This window comes from Phoxinus phoxinus, assembly GCF_949152265.1.
Source record: "Phoxinus phoxinus genome assembly, chromosome: 2".
Lineage (NCBI taxonomy): Eukaryota > Metazoa > Chordata > Actinopteri > Cypriniformes > Leuciscidae > Phoxinus > Phoxinus phoxinus.
The window spans coordinates 11,734,981-11,762,396 of record NC_136877.1 but is presented as its reverse complement, the minus strand read 5'-3'; the positions used below and the strand labels follow the sequence as shown (position 1 = coordinate 11,762,396).

At 37.9% G+C, this 27,416-nt stretch overlaps 1 protein-coding gene across 1 annotated transcript in view; it reads right to left on the bottom strand.

Moving 5' to 3' along the window:
* Positions 1 to 27,416, bottom strand: part of LOC306994416 (retinal-specific phospholipid-transporting ATPase ABCA4-like) — a 93,580-nt gene that overhangs the window by 4,734 nt on the left and 61,430 nt on the right. Inside the window, exons 8-11 of the mRNA XM_079604904.1 lie at positions 26,769 to 26,855; positions 22,270 to 22,492; positions 11,627 to 11,766; positions 10,783 to 10,899 (exon numbers count right to left, since the gene is read on the bottom strand). Of these exons, the coding sequence (XP_079461030.1) occupies positions 10,783 to 10,899; positions 11,627 to 11,766; positions 22,270 to 22,492; positions 26,769 to 26,855 (567 nt within the window). The remainder of the gene's footprint in view (positions 1 to 10,782; positions 10,900 to 11,626; positions 11,767 to 22,269; positions 22,493 to 26,768; positions 26,856 to 27,416) is intronic.

The following is a 27,416-nucleotide window of genomic DNA, read 5'->3' as shown; positions in this document are numbered from 1 at the left end:
GTCCCCCCCCGATACATTATTTGCTTGCTGATACGGAAAATGATCCAAACTGTGACTCAAAAACGTAATATGATTCAAAGCGTGAGCTTTGTGATCTGTTGAACCAAAATAGTTTACATGATACATAGTTTAGCATCCAAACACATTGCGAATTTCGAAACATTTGGATTCGTGCTGTATGAGAGAGGTATGCTATATACGTGAGCCCAACGCTCATTTTGTTTCTGTTTCCATTTATCGTAGCAGAAGCGCAACAAAATAATGTTTCACGAAAAATAAAGCAAAGATGATGAACTAACTACAAGGAAGCACAAAAAATGGACATACATACTCAAGAGTATACAAACAAGAGTTTGTTGTTACTTGACAACAGACATACAATGACACTTAAAACCGGTGTTACTCGCCTACGGAGCGGAATCAAAGCAGCATCCGCGTCTATTTTCAGGCCTTCCCGCTCTCTCCAGCGCTGGAAAGCTTTTCCAATATTAACACGAGTCCTAAAGCTCTTTCCTGATCATAACCCTTCGTTTTCCAGTGATAGTCTTATGAGCTTTTCTCTTTTGTAATGTCTCTCAGCCATCTCTCTTTCTACAGTATTTCTTCAAATCTCTCTCTTTCTCTTTCACTCTCCTCCACCATCATACGCCCTCTAATGCTGATTGGCTGCACGTTTGCTGTTCTGTCTGGTCGTGTCGGTCCGACCAACTTTCAAACAGCGTTTTTCAAATATCGCTTACCCCGCCTTTAAATCTACAGGATTTGTTGTGGAGTGAGGGGAACTAAAAAGCAATTAGCCAAGTTTATAGTGTTTTTGTTGATAGTGTTTATAGTGTATATTTTCACTGTCGGTTGATGGTTAACCAGAGTATCCCTACAACATGTCTAAAAGTGCTTTAGGATGCAGTGAAATGTTAGAATTCAACAGATGGGGGCAAAAATAGCCCTGTATGAGCTACCGTATGTTTTATTTATATCATATTATATAGTTATGGAATATCACACAAGAACGAGTGCCATTTTTTTATCAAATATCACCACAATTGCAAATGCGATACTGATTTTATACAACATTTCAAAAACAAGAAGTTAATTTAGTGAGTTCTATTTTATACACAAAGTGTTGACTGTGTTTGCTCTATTTCGTCAGTGGAAATAGTTCCAAACAAAACCACCGCAGAACTGCTGCACATCTTAGAGCAACACACAGCAGTGTTTCATTACGGAATAAATCTGCATTTTTGAACAAATCGGTTGAGTAAATAATACAATGACCCATTCATTAAAGATGATCACTTTCTTGAATCGGTCATTATGAGAGTGACTTGCTACCACCTATTGGCTGCTTTAGTTTCATATTTAAAGTAAAATTTATTTTATTTATATATTTTATTCATATTTTAACATCAATTAAAAACAATTTCATAGCATTACGCAATTGTAACTGCAGTGCAAATGCATTCATGTCACCTCAGATCTGCATTAGAGAGTCAGATTAAATGCACTAAATGTAAAAAAAAAATATTTTGTTAATGTCACACAACCCTAGTTGTGAGGGAATCTGTGCTGCCTACCTAGGTAGCTTGCAATATATTGGACAGACATAATGGCCTGTGCATCTGTGTAAAGGTCCTGCACAAGGTAATGAGAGAGTAAAAAACAAAGTTCACCATTCCTCAATCCACAATCATCTTCTCATCCTCCTCTACTCAATAACCTCATTCAAAGTGACACTGATGCAATGCGGGAATGGGGGAAATGGAGTGATAGTGGGTTTGTCTGAAGGTGTGCCGTTGGTTAATCCCTTTCCTGCTGCTGGTGAAAATGATCCTGCACTTATCCATAATTACCTTCTCCTTTTATGCACCCTATCACAGAGGAGGGGCAATAAACTCTCTCTCTCTCTCTCTCTCTCTCTCTCTCTCTCTCTCTCTCTCTCTCTCTCTCTCTCTCTCTCTCTCTCTCTCTCTCTCTCTCTCACACACACACACACACACACACACACACACACACACACACACACACACACACACTGCAAGCGAGATGGAAGGTTTAAGAGCTTTCGTCTCTGTCTTCATTCGTGAGGGGTGTGTGTGACTCTCTTTCATTCTCAGCTGAGGTGAGTCATCCATAACAATAATGGACACTGAACTACATTCACAATAGAAGATAAGTCCTCTGTATCTGTCAACTCACTAATAAAGCACTTCCTGATAAAATACTTCATATTAACTAGGGCTGAGCGCTTAATTGCATTTGCAATAATATCGCGGTATGATAAAACAAGATTTCTTGGCTGCGCTTACACTCTGGTCACGTGACACACGAGAGCTTTGGTAAAGTAGTCTGCAGAGGAAGCATCAACTTGGCATGCAACGCATATAGCCCAGGCCTACAGGAATTAACATTTTGGGCCCTATCTTGCACCCAGCGCAATTGACTTTGAACACCGACGCATGTATCATTCCTATTTTGCACCCGCGCACAGCGGACTTTTCCCTCCACAGACGCACGTCGGTAAATTAGGGAATGAACTTGCGCTCGCGGGGGCGGTTCAGCGCAAAGAGGAGGCGTGTTCCGGCGCAAAACTGCCCTGGTGCTATTTTCCAGTTTTAGAAAGCAATAGCGCCACAGACCAGGAAAAAAACAGTCTAAAGACAGTGGCGCGTTGCGCGTTAGTGATGTGGTATTTTAAGGGCGCGTGCTTGGCCATAATGCAGTGTGTTAACGCGCATACACTTTGATTCTCTAATAATTATAAACAGACGCAGCAGTTTTCATTTTTGCAAATCATACATTATTACAAGGAAAAATATTAACACACGAGGGAGGTTGTGTCCGTGAAGATGTGAAAAAGATACGCCTGTTTAACCGAAGCTAATTTGGGTGGGTTTCTCCCATCATCCCCATTGTCACTTCTCTCTGTGTTTTACGGCCCTGACGAGAACGTCGGTCTCTTTGGCTGTGAACTGCTCCTGGCGTGCGCTGGCAAATCCGCCGTTATAATAGCAATCCGCCGTGGAACAAGCGCGTCTGCTCTTAAAGGGAATGTGAGAGGACGCTCTGATTGGTTTATGTCACGTTACGCCCAAACCACACCTATGAATAATGAAGCTACTTCAGACCAACCCCTTTTAGATTTGCGCTGGGCGCAAGAGTCATTTATCCGCCGGGAAAATAGCAACAGCGCCGGGATCCGCCCACAAAGTTACTTGCGCTTTGCGCTTTGACACTTGCGTTTCAGATCGTTAAAATAGGGCCCTTTATGTTTAACCAATCTAATATTGTGTTGGTCATACTATACAATAGAGGTGGGAGAAAAGATTCTCTCTCCAACGAGTTTTTAACCACAGATGCGCGATCACGCCGCATATGTTTTAGAAACACCCTATTCTGGTTGCTTCCAATTCCTCACACACACACACACACACACACTACTCGAACATTCGGCAAAATAATCTTTTTATGAAGTTTGGAAAGGTTGAAGCGAATTACAATGACATTTGCGCGTGTTGCTCGATGTTACGCTTGCAGTGCACAGTCTCGCCCGCCTGTATTTTCTGTATTTTGCTGTGGGCTTATATCTATTAAACATATGAAACTCACTGACAGAAGGCTGCTTTCAATACTCAAATACTCACTTTGAGTGCTTGAGCTTCGAGCTTTGAGTGCTCATGCGGGACTCGCACAATGTACTTGCATCTCAAAATTGTTTTACGCAAAATTCATGTAAACACAGTCTGTGTTCTCTTAAGGGATTAAAGAGCAGGACAAACCACATATTATTTCAAAAGAGATCTGTGCATTAGTGTAAATTAAGCTTAGATATCTCGCTGTCTATGATATTATCATTAATAATCAAACGACATAAAGGTGAGAAAGAGAAAAATCAAGGTGCAGCCATTTTTATTTTTTTTGTTAAATGTTATAAGCATGTATTTGTTAGAAGTCACAAGATGTAGATGATTTATCCACAGGTGTGATTTACCTTTGAAGACCCTTCAGAGTGTCCAGAATGGTAAGGATAAGGATACAAATGGTCTCATATTGGCAAAGTTTGAGCAAGCATATTACAGTTTTTCTCGATTGCTTAAACACTATAACCAGGCTTTTGAACTAAAAATTCAAAACCATAATGCCATTTATCAAAAAGCACACCCATTTCACTAAACTATAAACACAAATCCCTTCATTTCTCATTGCCTACACCATGTGGTCATTTAGAAAGCACTAGTATTCAGTATTGTTCACTCAAGTCAGCACAGCTTTAGCTCAGTTAGCACACAATTGCCCAGGTGAAAACACTAAGAGTCAAAATGTAACACACATCAATCAGATCATTCAATAGATAGATAAAAGGGCCCGAATCAGTTTATTGAGTTTTGGAACAATAGATCCAGAAAGACATGAAGAAAGAAGTCAGGGAGGGATAGGAAGAGGAGGAAAGGTAAGGGGAAGGGCAAGAAGACAAGTGGTCTCGGATGAAATTCAAGCCACTTTAGTTGACCATGTCCTTGTCCATGGTATGACTATGAGGGAGGCTGGGCTATGATAAGGCAGAATTTGAGACACTTCACCGTCACCTCCATCATCAGAAGCTTCAGGGAGGTGTGCTGGCAAACAAAATTCTATCACTGAATAAGAGACAAACATTTCCAATTGTCTTTGATGAGGTTTATTTTCTAGCAAGAAAACGCCAGCAGTCGTACAGTCACACAGAGTGGCTGCAGAGTGTGACAGTGAAGGGAGAGCATCCTTCCTCCTTTATAGTCTTGACTCCCAGACTGTTATCTTTCTAGGCCAATGATGGTTTTTCAACCATACGTGGAACATTCTTAGACTTGTTCATCATATTTTATCCTTTAGTGGAGGCCCTCCTGTCACGACCAACTCTCTTTACCATTCCAATACAATTCCATATTTGAATAAGGTTTGTGTGTCCTCTTTTATGATGCTCACACACATCTTACGTAAGTAAATATAATTTAAAAAAATTAGAGGAGTGAAAAAAAAAAAAAGTACTTTTACAAGAGTACATGAATGAATAAAAATATGCCAATGTATCCATTGGTTGTGTCTTTTGTGTTCATCATGTGAAAAGTTTGTGAGGGGGGGAACCACAAGCAACATAACTTACCAGTTTTGGAAATGTTGTTTGGAATTTATTACACCAGTGTGAGACTATGTTGTAGTGTGTTTGATTTTGATGGCTTGTGTGTCCAGTCTGAGGACAAAGTTTGGTTTTCAGCAAGAGTGAATGGTTTTGAGTGTAGAGCTTCATTTTTACCTGAAAATAGGATGTTTGGGGAATTGGGTGAGACGTTGTGGATTTGTGTTTACTGTTTTGAGAATATGAGGCATAGTTTCAAGAAATGTGTTTAAGCAATCGAGAAAAACTGTAAGTATAACCAGATACATGACCGGTATGTTTCTATCTGGAGAAGAAGGTAGACATGTATGTTTCCTCATTTTGTGAACTGCTAATTTTGAACTTGGTAACAAGACAGACAAGCACATTCACCACCATTTAGAGGTCAGAAATAAGAGCCACAATACTTTCAAATGAGTGCTTAATATTGCCTGAGACACATTTAGAGGAAATAAGAAATGCATGCTAGTTTGCAAACTCTGGAAATGCCAAGTGAGCTCATCCAGCAAGTCAAGAACAGAACTCCCAAAAGACATGCACACATAAGAAGGGGCAATGCAGTCAGCAATGCAAACTCAAGAATCACTAGAACATGTGCAAGAAACCAGCAATCCAAATACAAAATAATAAAATAAATGTGATAAAAGAGGACATTGACAGCACTGAAAGTGGGAGAAATCAAGTTCTTGGGTGCAGTTAACAAGGAAACAAGGCAAGTGCACTGGACTGACTGCACAATTGAAAATAGGTCAGACACCACTTTCAGAGTGATACAGGAGCTGAAGCAAGTGTGACAAGTGAGGAGACATTCAAACAGACGTCACCAAAGAAAGAACAGCTCCAGCTGAGGCTTCATATTCAGAGGCCTGAGGTTGTGAAAGTACTGTTGTTAGTCAAGATCAGCTCTTTCGAGTCTGAGTCCAGGCCAAGAGACGGCTTCACTTTTTAATCTCACAATTCAGACTTTTTTTGCTTGATATAAAGTCGCAATTGCGTGTTATAAAGTCAGAATTGTGAGAAAAGATGTCAGAATTGCAAGATATAAAATCGCAATTGCGAGGAAAAAAGGCAGAATTGCGAGTTTATTTCTCAAAATTGTGAGTTTATCTCGCAACTCTGACAATTAAAGTCAGAATTGTGAGATGTAAAGTCCTAATTGTGAGATAAAAAGTCGCAATTTTTTTTATTTTGTGGTGGAAACAACAAACAAGCTTCCATGAGCAGATCATATGAGTTGGTATATACCGCAAAATATATTTGTGTCGCACTGTCATATCCAAATGCTCCAGAGTGCATGAAAATATGGTCTTGGTCTCAGACTGTAGACGGACTTGAGACAGAGACAGGTTTAGAGAACTACAACACTAGAATGTACTTTCAGGGAACGGAGCCTTCTGAGTCAGGCAGCAGCTGCAGAGATGGCACTAGTTGAAATGAATGAAAAGATGCGTCTCAGCAGGGTGGAAAGATGATAACAGTGAAAAGAGGAGGTGAGCCCTCCTTCTGCTACCCAAAGTGAAAGCTGAACTCAACCGTATGGAGCAAGAATACCCCCTTGATGAAGTAACAAGACATGGTAGTGTGCAGCCATGGTGTCGGTAATCAAGTCCCGCGGAGATGCCCCCATCCGTGTCGATTTAGGCAGCAAAGAGGGTGAAATTCATTCTTCCCACTGCAGAGGATTTAATCGTTAAACTCTCCGGCGCTTGTTTGTTTAGCTCCTTACACAATCAAGTGGGTTTTATCAGATTTCTCTCGATGAAGTAACAAGCTGACCACTTAATCACTCCTAATGTTTCCCATTTTGAATTATCACCAGTCCAGAAAATTGTCAAAGAAAAACAACAGAGCTGGCATGTAATCTAAGGACAAAAAAAGAAGTAAACCTGACCCACCCATTTAATATCATTACATAGTAATAATGTATTACTATATAATAATTACATAGTAATAAATTATTCTTATTTTTACATCCGCATTTTTATTTTACAAAAAAAAGAAAATATTTTGAATAATCAATAATGATTCTTAAATCCCAAGATTCGATCTTTCAGTCTGTTGATGAATGAACAAAGTTTTGTAGCGTGCCTCCCACCCAATAAATCGCAATAACCTTTGTGCTCTGTTACTTCTGATATGAAAGTCTTAGCTTTCAAATTCTGTCAATTTTATTACAAAAAATGAAACAATAAATCCTGTTTTGGTGCTATTTAAAGTGGTGTGACAGATCGCTGTAGCGCATCTCTTCAAGCAAAGCGGCAGCACGGAGCACACGTAAACTGATCATCTCTTACGTTTTACAACTAATTACAGCACAAAATAAACATGAAGATATGTTGAAAAATGCAGCAGAACTTACCGAAGTCGGTATCATGTCACGATATAATCGATCAGTGTTTTAACCATGGAAAGGAATTTAAATGCAAGTAGCCAATTGCAACCTTTAATATTGTAGTAATATACAATCACGGCTTCCTGTATAGTTTACAGCATTAGTTATTTATAGTTAAAGATATTGTTTCCTTGTGGAAATTTGCCATGTACTGTACCTGATAGGCCCCGATTAATCAATATTGAATCAAACTGAATTGGAAACTAATCGCAAGCTTGTGAATCGAAATCAAATCGAATCGTGAAATTTGTGTCAATGCTCAGCCCTACTTTACAAGGATAAAGTTCTTGTCTTTATTGAAAGAGAAAAAGACCTCCTGAATAATAAAGACCTTGATAACGCTTCTGATCAAGTTCATGCAGTTCAGTTCCAATGCAGAGCTTGATCCGGAGAAGAGACTGGCTGTAGCTGAGGAGCTCTCATGGGGCCCAGATCACACAGCGGAAAGCACTGCAAGCCACGGTGAGATAACTACACAGGCTGCTTCTGTGGTCAATAAGTCCTCCGAAAATGAAGCTCACCAGGGTGAACAGTCAATTAGATGCCACGCTGCAGCCAGGACTCAGATTCATCAGAAACGGGTGGCCAGAATATACAGCGAGTACATTCAAGCCCGGGAACATTGCCAGACCTTTGGCTAACGTTCTGGCAAGGTTCTCTTAAAGATATAAACAAACACATTTGCCGTAACTTTAATAGAATGTTTGTTCAAAGTTATCTGGTCTTTAATAATGTTAGCACAAAAAACATTATTTACACTTTTATTTTTATTTTTAAATGCTACTAGAGAACAGTCGAAAGGAACGTTCCCATAATGTTTGCAGAATGATAAAATGTAATGTTTCCTTAACATCTGCATAACCAAAAACATAAACATTTTTAAAACATTACACATACTGGCCGTTTTGAACGTTCGGGGAACATTCAGAAATACACATTTCTTAACTTAATGGAAACGTTAGCTAAAAGTTCTTAGAACTTTTTTTTTTTCATAGCTGGGATAGTCCTGGACAAAATTCACAATAGACATAAAGGCTTACGCAGGTGTCATGAAAGAGCTTGGTGGCCGTTATTTCACAGGACATTAAATTTGGTGTGCAGAAGCGTTCATGCTGCAGTGAGACAAGGGCAGCACCACTGATCTCAAGAGAATTACCCTGTGGACCGGGGGAGAAAATAGTGATAGATCTGTGTGAACTAGTAAGATTAGATTACAATTCCAGATACATTGAGATCCAGACACTCACTACTTTCTCCAGAATCCAGGTCACTGAAAACACATTTGCTCTTTAGACATTGTATGCACGTTTTCTACATAGCCCACAGAACCCACATGCACTATACAACCTTACTTTTCGAAGTTGTAAATAAAACAAAGGTTAATGGAGAATGTTTTAGAAGAAAATACTATTTCAGTTTTAATTTAATTCATTTAATTCAATGTTCAAATATTTGTGAAATGTACTAGCAATTTCTAAATAAAAATACTTCAAAGAAAATGCAACACAGATCCAGATGACACTATACACGAAACATTTGAAACCGGCCTGGCCAGAAGAGCAATAGTCAGAATTAAAAACAACAACAACAAACAAACAAACAAACAATTCAGCCATTTTGGGCTGCAAAAATCAGAAGAAAAAAAATCCTCATGGGAAAAATAAGTAGACATTTTATTAGCCTGTGTTATTCAACTTAATTCATGTTGACTCATGTTAAAGAGCCCCTGTGGTGAAAATCAAGTTTTTAATGTTGTTTATATGTCTATGTGGTGTTTTTAATATGCTTTTAAGAAAAACAACATGTGCAAATTCATGTCAACACCATTGCTGAGTATTTTCTCTTTAAAACTACAGTGAAAAAAAAGACAGTCTCTCAAAAATGTTGTCCAATCCCATCAATGTGCGGGCATATCATTAACATATCATTAACTGCTGCGAAGCAGTGGCATCTCAAGAGAAGCCAGGTTATTCAAGTATATTTTTTCTGTTGATGGTGTAAAAAAATGGTGTACACTTAGCTATATACCGGATTAATTGTGTATATTACGATGTTATGATGAACCATATGCCTTTCTCCACTGACGTTCTGAGTTGTTCAAAGCGTCTAAGGATGCTGATTTTTAGAAGTCAGCTGTCTGACTATGAGATGGTGTACGGGAACATTATTAGCTGTTTGATACCGTAGTCGAGCTAAGCATATTAATTACCGCTGTGTCCGACGTTGTAAAGAGTGATACATATAATGCATTAACATTCTGATACATCGACCCTGTATAATTCGCTCTTCCACTTCTTCTGAATCAGCGTTTACTACAGTAAAGTTGACTGTGTGGATCAGGGATTCTGAGCTGGTGTGAGTGAGTGGAGGTGGGGCTAATTTGCATATTCATGAATCCGCATATACTAAATGAAGCAAGGGTGTAAAGTATGAAGTATCTTAAGGCATGTCATTTTGGTGATCAAAGATGAGTTTGAAAGGAATAAAATGATTGACTACAGGGGGACATTAATTTGTGTTCATAATCCATGGTAACTAGATGTTTTAATTGGAAACATAGCCTACAGAGCATAACTTCCAAAATGTTTCTGTATTCTGAATTCACTTTGTCTTTGTCACTTTGTATTCATCTGCCTCTATTTAGTTTGTCCACAATGCCCATTTTTTATGAACCAATAATTTCCTGATGGACAAAATCAAGTTCCATCCAGACCTGGCTTCCTTGTTAGATAATAATATTCATTCATATACTTCAGTAGCTGTCTAACATTTCATAAAAAAGTTAACATCACATCTGTGGCAAGCAGGTAGGGTCGAGAGCCGTGAGAGGGCGTGATTACTGATGAGCGACACCTGCGCGGCGCACCGTCTCGTATCTCTCACGGAGGAGCAACGGAAGCATAAAAGGAGGAGCGATGACAGTGAAGGACGAGAGAGGACCAGTCCTGGACTATTTCTGCTATGTTTGTTTTATTTTTGGATTATTAAATGTTCGCCTCCTTCTTCCCATAACAACTAACCTCATTACAACGTTAAAGGGATAGTTTGCCCAAAAAGGATTTATTTTATTTACTAAATCATTTTTGGGTGAACTATCCCTTTAAGCCACGGTGCTCACACATGTGACACAGGCAAATTGCATAATTTGTCTGCCCAGTTCACCCCTCTTCTGCCTGATGCATTTGCCCTCTTTACAGTTCAGACTGTGAATAAAAAAAGCCAAAAAGAGAAATGATCTCACCCGTAGCGTGTTGATCTGTGTGCTGCTGTTGAAAAATTTCCAGATCAAATCTTTATTCTGCAGCCATGCCTCTGCCAGTTCGCCAACTTTAGCCACAGCGTCAAAGGTGCGGTTGGCCTGGTGACAAACAGATTGCATTGTGGAACACTGTTCAGAACACTTAGTGTAGGCACTTCATCTCATTGAAATACTTGGATTTGGTTGGCCAATTGCTGCATTGAATGGTCAAATATTGTATATAGCATTATATACCGCTATAACACTGTATATATTTTAGCATACTCATGGCAAAATACAGGTGCTATTTTCATTTATCTTGTATCAGTATCCAGTCACGCATAAAACAATAATAATAATAAAGTTTGGTACTGCGCCCAAACAAAATCTTACTGAAAGCTTTTTTTTTTATATATATATATATATATATCAACCTACAATTTAGAACACAACTTGTTCAAACTTTTGGCTTTGATTTTCTTGCAGTTTTAGAATCCAAATATTTAGAAAATATAGATATTATATAAAACGTGAATAATTATTTTTTTTATATTATACATTTTCATAAACTCAAAGTTCTATAACTTTGTTTCTGTCTCACTTTCTTAATTTATTTCACTTCTACAAAAATCTGCCAAATGTTTACAACAAGCATTTACGTCTATATTCCAAAGCATTTTTGAATTACAACCATTTAAGTTGGAATGTGCATTTTTATGTCTATTTTTTTTTTTTTTAAAGCGTGGGAGGGGGGGGGGGGGGGTGACACATAAGGTTTGCCGGTTTACGTCTCCTTCTTCCCATAACAACGAACTTTGCTACAGTATGTTTTTATTTGTGTGCGTACCTCTGTAACAATGCTCCGCGTAACATTTGTGTCGGGCGTGTAGACGATTTTTCCTTGCAGGATGGGCCTGAAGGTTCTCCAGAGCAGACGCAGGCTGGACGAGCTCTCCAGTGTGTCCGTCAAGTTTTTACAGAACTGACCTGCAAATACAGAAGAGTGGATATAAATAAAAAAAACATTACTGAAGAAGCAGATTCAGATGCGTGCAAGCTCAGACTCGAGCTGAGACTCCAATAATGTTCTTCTCGCGCATCAAGCAAGCACGGTTTCTATTTATCATATTTGATGAGCTCTATGTATGTTTGTTGATCAGTGTGATCATAATGGAATAAAAGCCTAAATCAAATATGTGCATTGTATTAAGCGACTGTGTCTCTTTAAGAGACTTGGATTGAATAGCTTTATTCATATGGATTAGTTTTACGCTGCATTCAACATTTAATTTTTTTTCAATGGATGAGAAAATGATAAGAAAATAACCATAAAAAAAAAACTTTTATTAGTGGAAATTAAATAAACTTTAACTGAAATAAAATAAAATATAAAAAACACATTTTATTTTATTATTTTAGCTGGTTGCCAAGGCAGCATTTCTCATTTTCATGTACCGGTAACTTAACTTGAAGTACTAAAATAACTAAAACAAAAATTCTTATAAAAACTATATAAACACATACAAAAATAATAAAAATGACAAAAACATAACAAAAACACTATAACTGAAATTAAAATGAAAACACACACACACACACAATAAAAATATTTCCAATAAACATTGTCCAACATGTTCTCTAAATTTGCTCAGGAAAAAACTAACCGATAATCGGTTCTTCAGAAGCTCACTGTTCACTACCTCAAATGCTCACCGACAACCAGCAATAATTTCGCCAACAAACAATTTAGACTTCAATTTCGATTTTCATCTTAAAGGGGTCATGACATGAGAAACCAAATTTGCATTGATCTTTTGGTATATAAGAGGTCTTTGTACCATTAAAACGTCCTGCAAGTTTCATAGCTTAAGACTTCCTCCCCATTATAAACAAATCATTTATTTAATCAAGCTCTAAATACAGCTCGTTCTGGATCCATGGTAAGAAGTGACGTCACGGTATGAAGTGACGTACCAGCGTTTGCATATAGACCGCCTCCAGCACAAGACAACTACGCTTAAAGCGCAAGGCAACTACGCTCATTTCGTATCATTGTTGCGCCCGCGCGCTGCGCGCCTCACAAGTGTTCAGTTGACGGACTGCGAGCCGAGTGGGTCTGTGTGTGTACAGGGAAATTAAGATGCCACGCAGATGTGCTGTTCCTGGCTGTGGACAAACAACATCTTTGAATACTCTGCGAAAGATCCAGACGTCAGGGAAAAAGGGATGCACTTTATTCTTTTCGGACGTTTTAGTCACGGCAGTGTTAGTTTAAGCATTTGTTCTATACATTTGTAGGATGACTGTTTTGAGAACAAATCCCAAAATGATGCTGGCTTTGCCAGAAAACTGTTGCTCAAAGATAAGTCCGTGCCGACTATTCTGGGCTCAACAACGACGACGCAAATTGTAAGTAATGTGTTTAAAACTTTAAACTACTTTTTAAATACGCTGAATCCGCAAATCCTCTGGCTGGGGGCGTTAATAATTGATGCATAGGCACTGACGTTAGCCAATCATAACAGTGGGCGTTAACACTGAACTCTTAAAGGAACACTTCACCCATTTGCATTAGACTTTGTATCTTTAGAAACCCAGTCACATTTTTGAATGGTCATGGTTTATTCCCTTATTTTCCCCTGAGATGGGAGAAATAAGGATTTAAGTGTTTCACTTCCTGCTTTTTATTGTCAGGAAGCAGAAAGTCAAATTTCTTTGAATAAGGGTAAGACTACAAACACTAGCTCATCATTTATCCAGTAGAAGGCGCTGTTCCGCATGTTTTCAACCCGCCCATAGAGGGATCTCACTCACAGAATGTACAAATAGTGTCAGCCATTCTTTATTTGGAAGCTAAGCTAACAGTTTCTTATTCTGTGGAGAAAGCTGAGTAGTAGCGGTGACCATCCTCTTTTTCCCGGACATGTCCGGCCGTCGAGATGGTCCAAATTGTTCGGGATTCGGCTTTTGCTTTCTGCAGTCGCATTCATAGTTTACATGCACACCTTTTGCCATAAGCCAAAAATACATTTTCTGGCTTTTCTCAGTCTAGAAGGCTCCAAATTCAAAAATAATTTCACATTTCTTCTACATAAATGACCCATTTTAAATACACATTCATCTTTCCAGAGGTGAAGTGTTCCTTTAAAGGGGAAACACCCCCAAAACAGACTGTTTGAATCAGAGGATGAGAAACAGGGTGGGAAAAGTTCATAAATCACTACATTTTAAAAGTTTTTTTGTAAAAAAAAACTATAGTAATACTATAATTTCACCTAAGGGAACATAATAATAAAATAAAAAAAACCATGTCATGACCCCTTTAAAAATCTGGCACAGATTCATACTGAAAGTCAAGATTAGACTCAATTTAACCCTCAAACCTCTGCACTTCATGTGCAGAACAAGCATATAGAGGCATTTCTGCCCAGTCAGATATACCCTCATGTTTTCCTTATAGAAAAGCAATAAACACTCTGTGCTCTAGCGGTGCCAGAAAATCATTGCTTTAATTTGATTGAGCGAATGTGCAGCCCTTAGGTGAGACCTCAATCCAGGTAGGACATTTCAGTGTAAAATTCTTCTTTTTTTGCTAGTGCTAAAAATCTGCAGTGATGTAATCAAAGAAAGGATTTATAAAACCAACTAAAGTACAATTTTCACAAAATATGCCAAAATAAAAGTAATTATGCTCTTATTCTCACAATTAAGTAGTTTTATGCATAAATGCTCGTACAGTAAGTGTGAAGACTTGGTCTCAGTTCATAAATTATTTAGAGATAACACTAATAAACTAGTTAGGAGTTGCAAAATGGCTGTTTTGCATCGATGTGTTGAATGCAGTTGAATTTGATTTGAAAGATATACTTCATAGTTGAGTTAATACAATTGGCTTATTTTTATTTTTTTGCATAACGTTTTTCATTTGAGTATTTTGCAGTTGGAAAATGTGATTGTTAATCCATAAATGCTAATGACCAGAGTTGGGGGCTAATGCATTATGAAAAACGTGTTTTTTGGGACAGTTGTAGTCTCAGCCTCAGACTATTGACGCCCACGGACCGTTGGCTGGACATCTGATGCATATGGCACACTTTTCTGGAAACACTTCAAGTCGTGATCTGATTGGTTGAATTCTACAGGATCTCCAGGAGGCTCGTGGAAGAAGAATGCCGTTGTGTTTATAACTGTGAAAATGAGCGCTTACCAGGATCAACTAAATGCTGGATTTTCAAAAGTATGTGAAGTTCGCGGCTCTATTGTTGCAGTAAACTTGCACAACCTTCTTGAATGGATCATTTATTAGATGCACGCCGGTATGTTATAGCAGGGACATCGACATTATATTGCCAAGCCCCTAAACATGACACGGAACAAAACGAACTGTGATTGGTTGCGTTACTTGTCAGTCAAACATCCTCTTGGGCGGTGTAACGGTCACCAGCTGGAGTGCCCTTGAGAGCCACCAGAGGGCACTCCACATCAGACTATTATTCACTCCATCACAAACTACATTTCCCATAACCCACTGCCCGGACTCATCATCACTGATTGCATTCACCTGTGTCTCATTACCCTGTTAGTCTCAGCCTATGTATACCTTGTTCACTCATTCACTCACTGCGAAGTTTTGTTTGTGTCATACTGCATGTCTGAGCATTTTCCCTGGTTTCCTGTCGCTTGGTTTTTTGTAGTGATGGGCAGATCGAGGCTTCGTGAAGCAATGAAACAGTTGAACCAAATGGTCCATATTGTTTCGAGGCTTCGAATCAATCCGACACCCGTCTCCACGGTGACACCCAGTGGTCACTTGCAGGTGTTGATCTGAAACAACCTTGACGAGCCATTAAAATTGTTGTTGTTTTTTTTATTATTGTACTTTTCTAATATGTGACGCTTGTAACCTATAGGCTCCTCACTGTGCATAATGTTATTTTGGTCCTGCAAAATGAATATTAATAAAATAAATCAAGCCACAATGTCTCACTTTTTTTGATATTTTTATTCAAAAATATTAATTTCTCTGCTGTGGAAGGACTTAGCCTACTTTTTTTTACAGATAATTTCTCCAGCCTTTGAAAAAATCCTCTCACAAGGGACACTTGTTGCTGGCATGCAAAGACATTTTTTAGCCATGACATACAAATGAGGAAAGATTACTGCTCTCTCTTTCCAGTAAGTTAGTGGATCATGAGTTCTGGGCAAATACGCATCGTGATGTATTTTTTCACTTCCACTGTGGCATCAGCTGTAGCATTGTGTATCATCTGGGTTTGATGGATACGACGAGTATCAAAAAGTTCCCATAAACTGTCCTGTGTTTCTACTGGTGATGATGGTGATGGGTCTGATGTTGACATTTCTATCCCTATCTTTAATCTATCTATGTATCTATCTATCTATTAATCTAGCTGTCTATATATACTACATATACTTATATCTATGTATCTATTAATGTGTCACTATATGTATACTCTGAGTCTCTAGCCTATCAGTCAATGTGTTGTGTAAATTTAAATGTAAGCCTAAATATAACTAAACAAATCGCACTAGCCTATAAATGTCACTATATCACCAAAAATCGGCTATCTCAAAATCAAACTCCTCTCACAAAAACCCACGAGGTCAATATGTGTTGATTTCACTTTTATACAGATGTGCGATTGTGTGGTCTGTTTCCGACCGTGTCAATCAAACGCTGATTCGGCGGATCACACCTGATGAAACATTTAGTGAAACACTTTGAGGCTTCGTTTGGCCATAGTCACGTGACATGGGTGTTTTGAATCACGCTTCGGACCAGTGTTTCGAAACATCTGCGCTTCGGGATCTCGCAAAGCTTCGGAACGACTGTTTCGCGTCAGCCATCCCTAGTTTTTGGATTTCTTGCCTGTTCCGTGGATTACTCTCTTGCCTCTGCCCCTGCCTGTTTTGTTTTGTTTGTTTGTTTGTTTGTTTGTTTGTTTGTTTGGACTGCCTACCAGTGGTTTGACCCATTGCTTGTACTTTGGATTACGCCTTTGGATTGTCAGAAAAGACAAGTGGCCTAATGGTTAGAGAGTCAGACTGGTAACATGAAGGTTGCAGGTTCGATTCTCAATATTGGCTCAACTGCTCTGGCTGTGTGTCCACGGTTTGCAGTGTGTGTTCCCTATTCACTAATCTTAATATGTGTGCACTAACTTGGATGGGTTAAATGCAATGCATGATTTAGAGCAAACTAAATCGACTGTCGACAAAAAACGACTGTCAGTATAAGACACGCCGTGAAAAATTTGCGCTGAAAAGGTGTGGAGGGGTTATTTTTGCGGCTGACCCTAATGCATATGCATATGTATATGTATATGTAGGAGTTTCCCTTTCAGACACACAATTTATGGGAGGAGAGTATTTAAATAAATCATGCAAGGTGATTTACTAAGGCTTGCGCCAGTCAATTCACTGGTTTTTGCTCCATTATTTAACGCCCCAAAAAGGCACTTCTTAAACCAGACGTTAATTAGCGCTGCTCTTGTGTTGGTCACAATGGAAATGATCCGGCTGCGTCTGTTCTTTAATTTGCACATCGTCAGTAGATCACGTGCAAAACTTTTCACTCCCATCGGCTCTTTTTTGGAATTGTAATTTTCACTGTTTAGTAAATCTGGCCCTTGGCCATCAAATCGTCACTTTCACTTTGAAAAATCAGATTACCTTTTGATGTAGCAAGTAAAGTTTGTAATTTACAAATTAATATTCAAGTTACTTTTTAGTTCAAGTTACTAAAAAACATTACTTTTTAGTTTAATTAATTTGCTTAAATCCTGGGGACAGAGAGCATGCTGACACATTCACTTGGATCATAAAGGCGGAAACACCAAAATACTCTGTCATTCATTAATGCCCTCATCCGTCATTAACCCCCCATCACCTCGATAAAAACAAAGCATAATCAGGTTCATCTACTTTTCATTATTTTTGGAAGACAAGCTGTGAGGAATAAGCCTTGAATTAACTCAGAAGAAGAACATCATCCAGCGGAGGATATCATTTCTGATGAGAATTGTTAATGTGTTATTTTTACATCAACTTGCACACATTTTATTAGTTGGGCATTTCCTAAAAAAACCTGAAATGTGTGAAATCGCGTGATCTTGAAATATGAAATATACAGGCAGATAGGAAACCTTTCAGTGCATCTAAGTGTCGTATGAAATCAGGATGTTTTCTATGCTCTATTATATGATATAAAACATAATACAATATAAAAGTAATAACAGTTGTCAACAAAATGACAAATAGAGTGTTTACACTGTAACATGCAGAATATTTTTTGTGAAATACTGTGTTCTCACATCTTCTCAAACGTAGATGTTTCTAATGTGCTAAACAATAATAATTTAGTTTCAAAAATATAAAAAGTTATGTGTGATAGTACATACAAAGCATGTGCATCTATGACAACAAAAACCATGTTGTTAATGTGTTCATTATTATTTCATGTTAAATAATATAGTTAACTAATGTTACTTTTTGATAAAAAAGAAACTAAGTAACGTACTGTAACTAGTTAGGCTACTTTTTAAGGAGTAACTCAATACTGTAACGCATTACTTTTAAAGGTAATATTCCCCAGCAACAGTCAACAACAAATTTCTTATCGATTAGTTTGCACAACTCATCTCAGCCATATTGCAACTACGAATAGGTTAAGATCTCTGCTAAACTTTTTAACTAATTTATGAGCTGAGGCAGAGTCTTACTTTATTTATGCATTTTATTCATGCATAATATGTATGCATGAATCGTGTTCTTAACTGTAAAAAGAGCAAAAAGTTAGTTCTTTTGAATTTTGAGAAACTTGAGGACAAAATGTAAGTCTCTCAAATTGTTTTTTATAAATATCACCCTATGTAGATAAAACAACAAATTAGCTTGTTTTGTATTTTATTTATGGAGTTCTACACTATTTTAACTTTTCAAAGGCTTTTCTTTTGTCTGTTCATTGCACATTGCTGAACTCGCTCTCAGAAAAGCCTTGATCTCAGTGGGCCTAGACCTCTTGAAATAAATGCAAAACAAATGAAATGCATCACAGGATGACAAATCACCACCTTCACTCTCATGCACAGCTACATCATGATGACATTCCCAAACCACTGAGACTGATGTGAGCACAGACTCAATCCCTCGGCTACTGACTATAATGAAATCAGTTCTCCTCAAAACTATATGAGCCCGAGCATCAGCACAAACAAAATAACAAAATCACCAAGCAGACACAAACACCTAAAGGAATATCAAGCCCACACTTTTATTTCTGGTTTATTTATATACTACTAGTATTTATTAACATTTTGAGCTTTTATTTTTACATTTTTTGTTTTAATTTGATTTTAAGATGTATTAACTTAGTTTATTTTAAATGTATTATTTCTGGCTTAATTTGAGCAAGTTTAATACTTTAACTTAAACTTGCAACTTTATTTCACTGAATGATTACCACTTTTAACCGTTTTACAACACTGCAAACACTAAAACAAACATCACTAAACAAATAATGGCTCAAAATGTGCAAGCTAGACTCAAAAGTGTGAAAAAAGTGCGGAAGTTGGTAACATTAATCTGATACTACCACCACAGTAGAGGAACATGATTTGTTTTTATACAATAAGGGACACCCTTATTATCTCTAAACTACACACCAATTGAAATGTAGATAAATCACTGGCTGCATGAGACAAATATTCACAGTCCCAGTGTATGCCTGCAGGTATATGTATCTGAATGAAAAAGATCATTACTGCTTGACTGAAATAAGTGCATTTGAGAATAAACAGCATCTGAGATTCAATCACTTTTATTCCTGACATATGACTTCCATGGCACTTACTGGTTCTTTTTTTTAATATAGTGTAAGAGCATCCAACGACACACCAGAGGAACGTTCTGCAGATTTACTGAAAGATCAACTGTGTAACTGAATCTCATAACGGAGTTAAATTCCCCATTATGTACAGCAGATGCACAAACGCACAATCTGTGTTTCATAATGCATCTGTTTGCACTCCCACTAGAGAGACGTCAACGTGCCTCGTCGACTGACACATTCACTGTCTGGATTCCCACCGACGCTCGTGTACAATCCCGGCACACCAAATTCAGAGAGAAAGCACGATCCCATTAGCATGCAAACAGGGCCGGAAAGCCATCAAAACAGAATACAGCACAATGGAACACGGTTTTTGTGATTTGTGGTGTCAGAACAACAGAAAGCCACAGCAGGCCGAGGCAGAGCTCGGGGAGAGACAGCCAATCCTATTTACTGGAGTTTCAAAGAGAAGGTAATTAACGGAACAACCCAACAGAGTCACTAATTAACTCAGTCCTCCTGATATTCAGCCGCACAGAAGCGTTTCTGTACAAACACACGAGCACTGCGAGAGCCGAGGCATTGTAAACAAACAAACAAACAGCATCACGGAAGAAACATCAACAGCCTCTGCGCTGATGCGACTCTCGCCTTCTGCTGAGTCAGAAAGTACTGCGGATCCAGTCGATCCGGTGCTCAGATTGAACTCAAACGATCTGCCGGGAATGGATAACAGCTCAGTGGAGTGGAAAATTATCCCTGAATAATGACTTAAATTTGGGTTCTTACATAAAACATCACAATCACATTATGTTTAGAGTAAGAAGTACACTTTAGCATACTTTTAGAAAAAAGTACTTATTAAAGATCTAATATACTTAAGTGTGATCTGAATGATGTTTTCAGGCACTTAATTGCATGTTAATTGCAATTAAATGGAAATGTAGTATAGATGAAATTTATATTAAATGCTATTAGCTGAAGTGAAGAGTGCTAAAGTGCATCTTAATATATAATTTCAAAATAACTTCAATCGTCTTTTAATTATGATTACAGTGTGCTGCCGAATGTACTGACAAGCATTTATGGTAGACTAAAATATACTTTAATGCCATTTCTGTTTCTATTTAACTGTATTTTAGTTTTTGATTTTGATGTTGCAATTGTAAATATATTCATTTTAAATGTAATATTGAATAAGTAGATGTGCTTTAGTATGTTAGTCAACACATCAAAATAAATGTACTTCTTCAAAGCACAAGAAAAGATTTTTGAACCAAAATGATGTGAAATGCACTTTAAAGTAAAACCTTTAGTTTGACATGATTACAAATTGCACGTTTTTATGTGCGTGTAAAGAAACAGCCGTGAAAGTGGACTCTCTTTAAGTACATTTAAGTGGCTTTTATTTAAAGGTACATTTCTCCCATCTAGCGGTGAAATTGTATTTTGCATTCAAACAAATAGTGCTGTCTAGCGTCTCGCTTTTTCAAATGCGTGTTGCAACTACGGTAGCCGTTATGTACCAAGAAGATATGACAACATGTCTTCCAATAGCACTTCATCGAGTTTTCTTTCAGGTGATGAGGTTCGTTATTTCAAACAAACTGCAATTTGACACACAACATTACGAAGTACCGTACAGTGCAGTCTTTCAAATTTGCCGGGACAGTGACAAGCGCCTCTCACTGATCTTGTCCGTTTCTGCTGGTTTCAGTCACGTAACGCTGGCTCTGCACAAAAACTGAGGTAGGCTAGTGCTTTTTGTCCCTCTCTGCTATTATAGTTTTTCAAAAAGGCGGAACGATAAAGGAAAAAAAGGAAGCCTCCTTGGACTTACCCGTCCAATGTAAATATAGATACGAAATTCTTCGCTTACGAGGATAAAGGCCCTTTCACACCGGACGCGTACACGAAAAAGCGAAACGAAAAAGTGAATAGTTCGCGTGCGAAATACGGACAATTTGAGGAGCTCGTTCAGACAGTGGCACCGCATCTGACGAGACAAACCACTAACTTCAGGGAACCAATCGGTCCGGAGCAGCGTCTGGCAGTCTGCTGAGGTGAGGGCTACGTTTACATGCAATCAAATAAACAATCCACTGTGTGTGATTGGCTGAAGCCTTTCTGTCTTCGTTTTTTCGCCGCAGCACATTCACGTTCGGTGTGTAAGCACTCATTACACAACAGCTGATCAAAAAATAAAACCATCGCGCGAATTATTCGTGCGTCAAAATCGTGTCCAGTGTGAAAGGGCCTTAAGTCCGATCATTGGCAGAGGTCATTTTACACCAATGAGGACATATTTATAAATAAAGACATTGATTTTAGCTAATAAAACTAAAAAAACTACACAGTGTACCCTTAATTAATATGATATATCTGCAAATACAGTTTTTAAAAAAATTAACTTTTAAGATTTGAAGAACACTACACGTGCACATTAAATACAATTAAGTTCACTTCTTTTTCACAAGGGAATAAATAATAATATAATAGCCCTCTTGAATAATATTAAGTCCCATTATTTTCCTTTGAATATTCCCGGTTCACAAAGAAGTATGTCACACAATGATCGTTACTGGTAAATGCGTTCTCTGATTTAAACTGTCCTATTAGATTCAAAAATCAGCTCTTACTGGTGTTAGTGCTGGTCGTATTGGTGTTGTCGGCTGTTGCGGCCCGTGTGTTCTGTTGGTCCGATTCTGTTGACACGGTCCTCACAACAGCTCTTCTGGTGTTATTGGACGTGGTGTTAACGTCTTTTCCACACATCAGCTGACTGAGGCTTCCAAATGGATCGGACCTGAAGTCCAAAGTATCTACCGCACTTAGCAGCGCTGAAGTCCCAAAATTAGACATCTGAGTGGAGAAAAAAACATGTCACAGGAAAATCACCACATATACACATTCAGAAATTACTCTTATGTTCACCAAGACAGCATTTGTTTGAACTGAAAATACAGTAAAAAAATGGTAATACAGACAGTAACTGTAAAATAGTATCTATTTTGATTGTAATTAAATGTATTCCTGTGATAAAAAGAAGAATTACAATTACTACAGTCTTCAGTGTTACGATCCTTCAGAAATCATTCTAATATGCTGATTTTCTGCTCAAGAAAGCAGTTGTGCGGCTGCATATTTTTGTGGAAACCGTGATACATTTCTTTCAGGATTCTTTGATGAATAGAAAGTTCAAAAGAACAGCATTTATTTAAAATAGATATCATAAAAGGTCTTCACTGTCACTTTTGATCAATTTAATGCGCCCCTGCTGAATAAAAATATTAATTTGTTTTAAGAAAAAAACACACACCTTTGCTTTATTATCTGTATGAAGCATTAGCATTACACTATCTGTGACCCATAAACCAACCCGGTCTCACCCCAAAACGTCATATACTGACGGGTCTTGACCATACGTCAACATACGACGAAAAGGGTTCCCCTGTAACGTCAATATGAGACGCAGACATAAGCGCACCAGCAGCGCCTCCTAGCGGTACCCTAACGCATACCTAAACCCAACCATACCCGAATCGTCACACATGGACGTTACAGGGGAACCCTTTTCGTCGTATGTTGACGTATGGTCAAGACCCGTCAGTATGTGACGTTTTGGGGTGAGACTGTGTTACATAAACAGACCTGTGAAAACATACTGCATACACACTTCTAGCGAACATTTGTCCATCCCATAACTGAATATTATGGTGTAATGTCATTAATTAATGCCATGAATGTCTAGTTCACGGCATGTCTGCGTAACACAAGTCCATCTGTGCTTTGCATCTGTTGGCCTGGCGGCTAAGCCGGCTAATGCCCAACCATGAAAAGGTGAAATGGTTTTTGGTGCGTGATCAAGACAGCACCTTCATAATCGAAACAAAAAGTGTAAACTGTGTTTCAGTCTCACTTAACGAGCATAACAGACATAAAGCCTGTTCACTCAGAACGAAGGTGACAGCTGTTGTGTTAATACCAAATGACACGGTATATTACTTTCCAGCAAACTTCCAGCTGATTTTATTTATATAGCCATGCGCATGCAAACAGTAATGGACTGCACAGAAGCATGGGTAATAGAGCACAACAGTGACGGCCCACTTTTTCAGTGCCCTTGGTTCCTGAATTATTTTCCCATTTATTTTTTCCACATTCAGAAACGTATATTCACTACAGAGCTCTAATCCTTGGACCAAACCAACCAGCTCTCAGATGAATAGCACAATATATTACTATTAAAAAGTATTTAGTATAACGTTATATACCAATACACAAACAAATATGATACATTTAAAGTTTATTGCAAAAAAAAAAAAAGGAGTTTGAGAGTGTACAGATTAGATTACATCATTTGCAATGCTATTTGCAAATGGCATTGATTTGCAACAAAGAAAGTAAAGTATGGTACCATACAAGACTACTTCAGTTCTTTTGCGAGGAGATGAACAACTCTTCCCATGAAGCCTTGCAAATGACACAACTGATTCCGAAACAGAGGGTACAATACCAAACCCTTGACATTGATTATAAAATGCATTTAGTTCTGGTCATATTTGATTGTCTGTTCACAATGTTCTTGAACAGGGGTACTCAAGTTCGGAGGCCAAGAGGGCTGCATTTAAACCACATTAAATCCAAAGGGCCACAAATTACAATTTGTATCGTAAGACTTTTATTTAGACCTCCTTAAGACCATATTTGTATTTACAAGTGCAGTTTATTATCTAGCTAAGTCTTAGTCCTTTAATTGTTGTCACATTTAAAATGTCACTTAACATTTAAAAAATGGCATTAAAAAAAAGGATTAATAGTTTGTCTTGCTGTATTCTTATTGCAAAAGTTTATGAAAAAAATGCCAAAACGCATAAAGAAAAACATTCTTGAGCAAATAAACTTAACAAGAACTGATGAAAAGAAGTGAAAAGTCTGCATTGCAAGTAATTTCAGGTCTGGCAGTTGATCACTGCATGGCTGATCTGAGACAGTCTGTCAGCAAGACGAAAACATTGCACCTTTTTATAGTCTTGTTTTTATGTTTTTGTATTGCACATAGACATTGAGAATAAAAGTTTTGTTTTTCATGTTGCTAACAGGACAATCGGCCACACACTGCAAAGTTTCAGGAGTGTCAAACGCATTAAATGACGCAAAAATAAAGTTACTTTGTTTTATAAAGCTGCAGTCCGTAACTTTTGGAGCTCTAGCAGTTAATAAACAGAACTGCATGCAACCTTTTTTCAACTGTAAAAAACCTTTAGTGCAATCAATGAAAAGGTTATATGGATGTTAAAGGTTCATCATGGAACCATAGATGCCAATAAAGATCCTTTATTTTTTTTAAGTGCAGTGTATAACACGTAAAACATACAGGGCCCTATTTTAACGATCTGAAACGCAAGTGTCAAAGCGCAAAGCGCAAGTAACTTTGTGGGCGGATCCCGGCGCTGTTGCTATTTTCCCGGCGGGATAAATGACTTTTGCGCCCGGCGCAAATCTAAAAGGGGTTGGTCTGAAGTAGCTTCATTATTCATAGGTGTGGTTTGGGCGTAACGTGAAATAAACCAATCAGAGCGTCCTCTCACATTCCCTTTAAGAGCAGGCGCGCTTGTTCCACGGCGGATTGCTATTATAACGACTATAATAGCACCATGGAAGTTTTGCGCCGGAACACGCCTCCTCTTTGCGCTGAAAGTTCATTCCCTAATTTACCGACGTGTGTCTGTGGAGGGAAAAGTCCGCTGTGCGCGGGTGCAGAATAGGAATGATACATGCGTCGGTGTTCAAAGTCAATTGCGCTGGGTGCAAGATAGGGCCCACAGTATGTAAACATAAACGAACTGTGCATGTGAGTTTTGAATCCGATACATGCTTATTTATTTCAGGTCTACACCACCCCTTCCAATACAATTGAAACTTTATTGCTTCAAGCTCAGAGGGTGTTTAGATTATATTTCTCCAGTCTGATTGAGCCATCAATCCAATAATAAACAGATTATTTGAGTGCATGTAAACGTAGCTAGACGACCGTAGCTAGCTGAGCTCTTCATGCACAATTCCTGTATTCATTGTAACCGCAATTAGTGGATTTCTCTTCAGAATTATTTTCATTGGAAATATAACAATATATATTGAATTCTACAGGAGAATGTACTATTGATGAACAGCCTCAGAGCTCATGATAGGTCTGTTTTAAACTATTTATGCAAACTTTATTTCTGTATGGAGTAAATAAATGGGATAATTCCATAACCTGAATGTTGTGCTCTATCAATGGAAATAACATAATACATGGTTTATATAAATAGTACCAAAAAAAAAAAAAAGAGATAATCGAAGAATCCTAAAAAATGTTTTATCAGTTTCCACAAAAATATGAAACAGCACATTTTATGTTTTTAAAATTGATAAAAAGAAATGTTTCTTGAGCAGCAAATCAGAATATTATAATGATTTCTGAAGGATTATATGACACTGAAGACTAAAGTAATGATGCAGAAAATTCAGCTTTGCATCACAGGAATAAATTATATTTAAAAAAATATTCATGTAGAAAAATATTTCACAATATTACTGTTTTGTATCTAATATATGCAGACAAGAGATTTAAAAACACTCAAAACTTTTGAAAGGTAGTGTATTTTAGAAAATCCTCAGGATGTCAAACTACAAGGAGTATATACAGTAAGCGGTTTTATTTTCTATAAATTATTTATGAGCTTTACCATTTTAGCAAATCCTGTTAGCAAACTTTGGGATGCCTAAATCGGTGTTATTTTGTTATATATTTTTTTTATTATAGTTTTTTATTAATCAAACAATAAAAGTATTCATTATTCTTAAAATAAATAAATATTATTATAATAAATACCAAAATACTTATAATAACATTGATAACAGTGGAAATGGAAAGCGATTACAGTATTTACTTATCTTCCAGAAAAGGTTTAGTTGGTGTGAAGATATGTTTGTTTATCCAACATATCTAATAGGTTTTGCAAGACAAAACATGGGATTTGTGCCTCTAATTTGAAACCTCATGGGACACACTATTGTATCCTATTCCTGGATAACATTTTACATTTGTAAAAGATGGAAAGCATAGTCCATTCATCCAAAACGGAAAACTCACCGCTGTCATTAGTGGAGCGATATGAATGCTGGTTTTTGCCATCAGAACGCCCGTCTCGAGCCGGTTCAGACCCAATGCTAATGGAAGCTGAATCAGAAAAAAAGAAGGACAAAAAAAAACTCATTTTAGTATTACTGATTTTTTCTGAGCTTAATTGTGTATTACATGGGTTCTGCCTCACAGAGCCAAAGATTAAGACTGTATTACTGAACTGAAGCGAAGTACGGTTCAATCTATAAAGATCATTAGATTTTCAGAGTTTATTCTCAGAGCCTGGGATGTCAGGCAGTTAAAACAACCTTAATAAACTCCCGTTCACTGGCCTCTTAGCCAGCACTATCTCTGTGTCTATCTCTTTGACCTTCACACATTCAATAGCGATTACTTTAGAAGGAAAGGAAGGTTCAGAAAGAGGCAAATGGGAAAGGGGGTGGGGGTGGGGTGGATGAGAGTGTGTGTGTGTGTGTGTGTGTGTGTGCGTTGGTGCGACCGGATTATGAGGACAAAAACCATGGATACATACCGACTCTATGAGGACATACCGTAACTACGAGGACAGCACTAATGTCCTCATAAGTCGAGCAGTGTAGAAAGGCTTATCAGGCTGCGCCTAACCACCTCCCGCTTTTTCTCAATATGTCCTTATAA